This window comes from Tigriopus californicus, chromosome 5, assembly GCF_007210705.1.
Source record: "Tigriopus californicus strain San Diego chromosome 5, Tcal_SD_v2.1, whole genome shotgun sequence".
Lineage (NCBI taxonomy): Eukaryota > Metazoa > Arthropoda > Copepoda > Harpacticoida > Harpacticidae > Tigriopus > Tigriopus californicus.
In genome coordinates, this window is record NC_081444.1 from 10,463,315 (window position 1) to 10,472,117 (window position 8,803).

The 8,803-nt window shown below is 45.5% G+C and overlaps 1 protein-coding gene across 1 annotated transcript in view; it reads left to right on the plus strand.

Annotated features, from left to right (window-relative positions):
* Positions 1 to 1,012: 1,012 nt before the first annotated feature.
* Positions 1,013 to 8,803, plus strand: part of LOC131880265 (calcium-activated chloride channel regulator 1-like) — a 21,504-nt gene continuing 13,713 nt past the window's right edge. The window contains exon 1 of the mRNA XM_059226850.1: positions 1,013 to 1,321. Coding sequence (XP_059082833.1) covers positions 1,157 to 1,321 — 165 coding nt within the window. The 5' untranslated portion in view covers positions 1,013 to 1,156. The remainder of the gene's footprint in view (positions 1,322 to 8,803) is intronic.

Genomic DNA, 8,803 nt, shown 5'->3' on the forward strand with positions numbered 1-8,803 from the left:
TAGTTGGTACGAGTACTTGTGTTTAGCTGATTAAAATCGATCTTCCCATCCATGGTTGACTATCCACCACTAAGAGAGCGAACTCCGCGGAAGAAAGTGGCCATTAATTCACAACTAATACAAATGGTAGTCCAGGGACAACCTCCAATCTGGAGGAATTGGCGATCCTGATAGGAGATCTCCATTGATTGCCATGCCGTTCGTTTGATCTCACATTCCTTTTAATATTGCTCATTGATCTGGGATTAGATTCGTTTGACCAAGAACATTCAGGCTCTTGCACAACTACTCCACTACTTACTCGTACATACTACAGAGGAGGGCTTGGACGGATTGATGGATCAACGGACGGAGGGACGGTCGACGGACAAACGAACTGGTGTTACACGGAACGGACAATGCCATTCAACATTTACCCGAACTGCATTACCGTGCCTAATGGGTGGCTTTAAGCTTTGCCATGCATTTCTATCAAATCTTAATTAGGAACAGGCTTTTTTACCTTCTGGAACCACTCCAGCTTGTCATTCCGTCGCTCTTGGTTGTGTTCATTGGCACGCAAAGTCCCTGCCCAAGCCCCAAAAGTAAACTCTCCGACCGCATCCGAATGCATCATCATTGCAATTCTCTCTCTTTCTCTTCTCTGTGTGTTCACTTACCTTTTCTGGCAATGGAACGCTGGTGTTGCTAATCCTTAGTTAGGTCCCTTTTTTAGTACCCCTCCATGTTCTGAGCCGGGGATTTATCGGTTCAATACACCCTCTTCTCCTCTTCTCGCTTAACCAACCTACCTACCAACCAAACAAGCAACCAAATAACCGAGCAAGCATCCAACCAACCAACTCTGCGGGTTGTTCATCGGATCTTTGAGAGTCTGAGAGCCGGTGAGCGATCTGTTTTCGTTTCGTGTTCGTTCGTTCCTTCGGCCGCTCGCTCGTTTGTTCCTTGGTTTGTTGGTTCGTTGGCGACTCGGAGGTTTGCTCGCCAGCGAACGTCTTTTGTGAGCACTTCGGTGGAGCTTCAGTTGACAGAAGGAACTTGAAGAAGTGAGACTCGGTTGGTCAGGACTACGAAACGAAACGAAGTGAGCGAGTCCAATGTGGTGAGAAAGTAGTGAGACACATTTCAAACTGATTGAAACAACAACTACATCAAAATGAAGGACCTTCAGGCCTTGGTTCTGTGTGCTCTAGTGTTTCTGGTCGATTTCTCGTGTACCAGCATACTGAATGTGAACCATGGCGTCTACACCAGAGTGACAGTTAAAGTCAATGAAGTGGTGCCCAGACAGTTCTGTCACCGAGCCTTGAAGAACATCGAGGTAAGCCACGTTTCTCCCCAAGAATCTTCTTAACTTAAAAAGCATGTGCACGCAATTATAAACCTCCAGTTTTGATTGATTGGCACCAAGTATTTCCGCGGTCAATCGGTCCACGAGTCCGTCCGTCTTGTGCTCTGAGCAAGCTCGATCCTCACGAATGCAGAACGAATCGGGTCGAAAAATGGCAGAGTTTCTGTCCGAGAAATGAGAAATGGAGGTCTTACGAGGATGCGGGTGGTGGGTCCATTGAGGGCTCTTGCTTCTCTACGACAGTGGAAGAATCAAGAGTCCAACTGAGATCGGTAGTGGAAAACGAAAAAGAGTCGAGAAAGAGTCAATCGGAGGCTCGATTTGATTGATACTCTGGCTTTAGGGGACTCAGTTCTCGGTCTCTTGGCATAGTATCTCGCTCTCTCAACGTGTACCCAAAGTTTAAGGTTGAGTGATAACTGGAGGCAAAGGTTTGGGGAAAAATGACAAGACATATTATTGCCAAAATGCAAAAGAAAAAGAATGCTCTTTCAGGAAATCGATCCCCTTGTCTCGTTCTTTTCTTTTCCGTTGTGTGTAGTAGATCTTGGGCATTGATGAGTGAACGCGATAGGCGATTTGAATGTCTTGCTCAAAATCTTCTGACAGCTTGATTAAAAGATTGTTTGCTCCACGCCATCGTTTGAGTGAGGGAAAAAAAACTTTCTTTCCAAGACTATCCTTTAAAGCAGATCTTTACACAAATATGAATCCGGCTCAAGTCAAGCCATTTGAGCCTAGGCCTGTCAGCCCATGACCAACCAGATACCAGATTGCGGATTTTTTCCGCGTGTCCACCATCATCTCCTTGAGCACTATTAGTATGCACAATGTAATCGTGAGGTGTCCTCTAGAATACCCGTTTCATGTTTTTTGAGCGTTTCAAAGGTCTCGAGGTCCAAAAGATTTGTGGGGCTCAGAAAAGCCGCCCCAAATCCACTGATTCTGATCTTACAGGTGGTCCTTGAACGAGCCCTGAAGCTCCGGACGCCACCAATATCGTAAAATTGGCACGATTGCAAGGGAATCGTCGCAAAGAGGAGATATTGAGTCAAAGAGGGTGGTCATTGGTCCTTCTCTCTCTCTCTCTCTCTTTTTCTCTTTCTCTCTCCAACGACAAGATGATGTCTTTTAGGGTCCTTTATCCGAAAATGTTTCAATGGCCCTTTCAAAAACCTGCCACCCTTGCCCCAAGTTGTGAGTACAATAGCTTCAGAATTTTAACGAACCCATTTTAAAGCCTCAAATCTGCTTGGAGTCATGGAGAAGCTTTCCGACCTACCTCCTTGACCATTGACATTGGCCATTGAATGGTTTCAGCGAGAGGCAGAGAACGAGAGAGTGACGGTCGGCAGTAGCAATATCTTCATTTGCAAACATGTGACATGTGTTACTGGAAGGAAACGGTTTCTTGGCACCATTCACTCAGTGAGTCCATCAGTCAGTACTGCAGAATTCACTAGTAGAGCACAAGCGTGGGGAACACTCATCTGCTGCTCTCACTTTGAACTCACTCGGATTCAATGATAAACGTACGTAAACGGGGTGCTCTTGAAAGTTCAAATGCATCTGCCCTTCCTCGTGGCTCGTTAGAACATGCGCATATATTCTTTTATTTCTCCAAGCTGGTGGGTTGGGTCTTGCATGTTCAAAGGCAAAGCACGTGATGAAAATAACGGTCATTTCATTTTTGCACAATGAATTTCTCTTTGCCTTCGAGGGAAAATCTCCTTTTTTTCTTGGGGAATCTGGAAACGAAGGAAAAGAAGAGGTCTGTTTCTTTCCGTTACACTTGGTCTGGTGTGTGTGTGTGTGTGAGTGTACGTACGTAGTACTTGAAAGGTGGTCCCGCCATTCTTGGGAATCCTGGAGAAATCGGTCAGCACAACACCCACATGACCACTAGTGCTATCACTATCGCTATCGCCTTTGTCGTCGTCTTCGTCGTCATCATCATCATTGTCGTCTTGGTCTTGTCAGTGGTTGCGAACTAAAAATCAATTCGCCTGATTTGTACGTACACTTGTGTTTCTAGAAAAAGGGTGAGAACGGGGCAGGAAGCGAGAGCAGTTTTTCCCTCGTTCAAGAAAACCACAAGATTGTTGCAGCCGGACCTCGTGGGCCTCTTTTCGTTTCCCCTCTCACTCTTTCATTTCAAATCGTTTGACAGTCTGGAAAGAGACACATGAGAACTTGTACAAAACACACACATGAAGATCATCAACAGCAACAACATAGGCAACAATAACAACAACCACTCAGTCGTCTCGGGAAGTTCCAAATCCTTTGGCGTTCTAGTTCTCAAAGGCCCCGTTTCAATACTCACGTGCAATTTGATTTCCCCCTTTGCTTTGACGTGCTAGACTGTCTGCTGTGAGCTGTTCATTACTTACCGAGACACATATTTGGTTCAAGGTAGGTTGTGTTCAAAGTTTTCTTGCTGAGCTTCCAAGATATCGATGGCTGATGATCATGAGAGCTGAGACCTTCAAACGACTGATCTTTGCTTGTCGACAGGAAACACTCTTTGATGAGCAAATCCAACGTTCGTTTTTTGCTAAGATTACCTTCAAGTGTTTTTGCTCAGGGCATCTTTCCCCCATAAAGCCACGCCAAAACCATCCAAATATTCGAGCAACAAAAGTTACCAACCTTCTAATCCAGAGAAGGCAATTCTCCTCCTCGGAAATGAAAAAGATGTTCCTCCTACTCATCCAAAGCCGGAGCTTTGAAAGAATCCCAATATCATGAACGATCAAATGGTTCGCAATTAGGAACCAATGAAACGGGACTAAAACGGTTCCTGTGAATAACCAAACTAAAAGTAGCCGCCATTGGCATTCAGGAAGAACCTCCATTAGCTGGCGTAACTCACTACCGGGGTTGCTCAAGGTGCCATATTGAATCCGTGCCGCTATGGAACGCATTCCCTACCGCCCTTAAAGATGGTCCAAATTACGGGGTCCGTCCTCCCTTTGGTCAAAATCCAATTCCAATTGGTTCAACCTGGATAATTTGAAGCAGAAATCATGTCGCCTTTAAAACCGCAGCCCTCTTTGACGACCAGCTCTGAGCTCTGAGCTCTTCCCTGTAATTAGAGACCCAGCCCGTCCTGCTCCTAGAGTTTCGAGGAGCGTTCCAATGGGAACGACGATTGACTGGGCGAGAGCAGAGGGGCTCGTTCTCGAGACGAATCTGTCCACCTCTAAAGAGCCTCAAGTGATCGGTGTCAACGATTGCAACAATAGCTTTACGTCCGCAAAGAGCATAGAGAACTTAATGTGGGGTATGGCCATTTGCACTTGTACGGAAATCCATTTAGTTGCTCCTCTTTTTGTGGAACTCTTGAGGTTTTCAACCTTACCACTGGCGGTCTTGGTAAACGCCTTTTTCTCGTGTACATACATTCGCGTTTCGAGTGGAGAATGGACATCTGTTGCATTGAACGTATTGAGCAACTCGATGGACGCTCATTAGTCAACCAAAATGGCTTTTTCCCCCTTGGAGACTCCATCACCATCCATGGCTCCAGCATGAGTGGAGCAAACAACAAACAGCAAACATAAGGAATATCTTCGTTCAGTAGCTCTCATTTGAAGATCGATCAAGACCTAACACGGAAAAGAATGCTGCTCAGCAATGTTCGATATAAGTTTCTCATTTATCCACTCAATTCACTCTGTGTCCGCATCTTAGGCCTTGAATCTACTTTAAGTACATGCGCGTACTGACGATTTGTGGCAAGAACATGCAGATGTCTTGTAAAAGAGGTGGGAGTTTCTTGAAATGAACGCTTTTGGAGAATGGGCGAACAGAAAGGTGAAAAGGAAGGATGCTGTCATATGGATCTCTCGTTGGCTTTTTTCCCCTCGAGGTTTTCTTTCATGTTCGGCCCATCTGTCCTCGAAATCGATTTGACACCCAATTCCGACACTATTTTTGCACGACGTAGACTTAACCGCATCTTTTAATAGGATTGGGCATTTTCTCACAGCTTCCTATGAGGAAGCCCTCAAATGTGTTGCATTGTATGGATTTGTGTTGAGGTTCTCATTTCTGTGGTTATAGCCTCCAGTGCCATTGCAGATCCTATGTGGTAAAAGACACTCGCATTGTCACAGGCATAAAGCGTCTGTCGACCTCAGTCAATTGAAGCTCTATTTGCTGAAGAGATCACACGCTCGTTCTTGGACTTCGGCTGTATATGACACTGGCAACGTCTGCAGCCAAACCACTTTCCCTTCAGTTCTGTGGTTGTTCAAGATTGGAGTCAAAAAACCACGAAGCCCATTTATGTGTTCTTTGAAATCGAAAATCTCAGGGCATTTCCTGTATCACCTCGAATGAGTCAAACAGATTTGGGAAGTCAGGCCGATGAGATCCATGCTTCCCGGTCCGTCTGTTCGTTTCACACATTCATTGGTTGGAATGATCAACAACACTTGAATGAGCCTCTCTGGTGCAGTGCAAACTGTACAGCAAGCAAGGCCTTTCGATCGATCCAACTATCGGTTGATCGGGCGACTAACGCACTATCAATACGGACTTGGTGCCGGCTATCTTTACTGCTTTACTGGATTGCTACGACCACGGGTTAGTATATGTGTGTGTATGTGTGTGTGTGTGTGCATATGTGTGTGGCTATGAGTGTGCTAGTGAGTGCGTTGGCCCCAATGGATGGAGGTGATCTTTCTCGTCTTTCATTGAGGCGCCCCCACGTTGGGACTGTAAATTGTTTCTTCTTATGATGCCTAGAAGGCAATTATGATTGTTCACTACAATGATATCATGGCTGGATGGAGCACTGGGTTAAATGGAATCGGGAAATCTGGAAGCCATTTCAGCAATGAACGTGACCTAGTCGCTTGAGTCTCTTCCTCTTGGCATGACTCCATAAAATTGGCCATGTTCTAACAGCTTCACAATTCTGAACTTGCTCATAAAGTAAGAAAAAAATCCCCTAATCTGGCCGTTTTGTCAGTGCACTTATAGAAATCTCCGTGGCTAACAGTCGTCAAAGCGTGCGAAAATCTTTGAATTGGGATCTCCTCCACTCCCCAGGTGTCTTGAATGGCCTCAAGGTGGACAACTACCACCCTGAAAACTGAAAACCAACCATGAGATTGAGGGATGTTGGTTGGTAGAGTCTTGAATTGGTTTGGACCCATTGTTCTTCTCCCATCTACCTACCTATCGTTCCCTCCCTCCTCTTCGTAGATCACACACAAAAGAAAAGCTTGGGCTATTCTTCGCTACTACTACTAACATCACCACCACCACCGCCACCCTGTAGCCTGAGTAGCTGTTGTCCGTCAGATTGATATGACATCCCTAAAACGCGATGATCCATTGGGGGTCTGCTGGCGTCGTTCTTTGAGCAAACACCCCAAACATGATAGCCCTTAGCTGGTCGGGACTCGAGCATTCCAAGTTACTTTCAAAATGAACGTGAATTGAAAAGGCCAAGATTTTCTGCAGAATGTATTGCAATGCTCAAATGTCCTGGAGCAGCCCATCGCTACTATTAGCCAACTCTCCAACCATCATGGAAGAGGCGGACCTTTCGACTTTGCTTGTTATTGTACGTAGACGTTCAGTGCGTACATTGTAAATGATCTCCTTAGTGCTTTTGACGGATGGCTGTTAAAGCTGGGAGCGCAACGAATGCAAACAAAGTAGACATTTCCTGTGGCCGACTCCCGGAGTGGTGGCTCTCCATTTCTAATGAGCACACCCAGTTGCCCAGATCCATGGGACTGTCATGACTCAGGCGAGGCTGAGGATCGTGATGAGGGCCCTCGGGTTTGTTGATTCAACCAACACTTCTCGGTCCCAGATGTTCGTCATTTCGACGTCTTTCATATCCTACTTGCTACCATACCTTTGCCATGGAGAAGCAAGAATCTATCTTGAACATGGTGTTATAAAATGTTGAGGTTTTAGAGGAAATGGGTGAGGAAATGGAAGCTCACGGCCCCAAAGGTGACTTTGATTGGCTCGTCTTCAGGCACTCATGATCTATGACTTCAGAATGTTCACAATAAAAAATAAGACCAATATGACATATTTCTCTAGAACTAGTCTCGGATCGGATTGAGTATGGGTTCACGACGTTGAGGCATGGGCTCTCATTAGAAGCGAGTTATCTTAATGAGACCATCTGCTCGCGGTGCCACTGGGCCAGGAAAGCAATTAAATGCTGGCCAGTCGGCCTAATTGTTATTGTTTCCCATCAGGAGATGACGACGGAGATGAAATTGAGGAACCCGTTTTTGAGTGGGAATGACTCAATAATAGTAATGATGATGATAATAATAATAACGCCTACCGTACTCGTATAGAGATGATGGCTCGGAGAAATGAGGCCGCCAGGATTGGGAGGAAAGTTAATCAGAAATTTAGAGGAACATATCAATAACTTTTGGCGTTCGCGGTTCAGTGCGTCAAACCAGTTTTTAAGCGAGAAACCATCCAACCATTCGACCTTTCGATGGTTCTGCCCAGGGATTCCTTTGTGCGTGAATGGAAAGGGAAGCATCCGTAGACATTAATTGGTCGGCCTTCGGAGCTCTCAGGTCATGGAGAAATTGGGGATTTGTCCCCATTCCAATCGTCTCCGCTTACCTGTGGCCACGATTGATCGGATCATGCGTCCTAATTCCTCAAGTGATACATGGACGTATACTGAAGAGTACACAGTATGTACAAAGTACACGCTTTTGCTCAAGCCGGTGGGCTAGCAATGGTTTTTCAATGGCAATGTCAAAGAATAAGTAATGTCTTCTAGATCATATCAATCCCATAGGGCATTCTTTGTGAAGAGAGCATAAATTTTGCCATCCTCTTCATGGCTTTGGCATCGGGGAATGATAATCTTCCCATAGCAATCAGAGAGAGGAATTAGGCGGCTTTAAGTCGGCTTTCCTGGATGGAGTGCTGCTCTACTACCATTCACTTTGAGTTGGTGCCACTATACATACTGATAACCGCCATTGATCTACATACATGTACGTACATACGAATAAATGGGGGTACCAGTCCACGTAGTACCGGTATGTGCCTGATAAATCACAGTCGGCTTTGTGAAGAAGACGCTGGCAAGAAGGAAAAAGTCGAGATCAAATCGAACAAGCTAATTACATTCAAAGCAAGAGGGTCTAGTTCCGTTTCCATATCAGCTGGAACACCAATAGCTCGGGCAAGCATCGTTCTCACGCTCACGTTCTCAATTCAGGGGTGAGAAAGTGCCCTTAAAACACTTGAGAGGAATAGCTGCTTTATAAACGTCAAGAAAAACTCATTCTCCAGGAACAAGACGAAGAAGCGCCTGTTGTTGACGTCACTAAATAGCGAGTACTCACCCATTTATGTAACAAATGACTCACGACACACACCAAAACGATGCCTGGATGTGCGAGCGTTCAAGATCATCAGTAGAGCGCACGACTGACT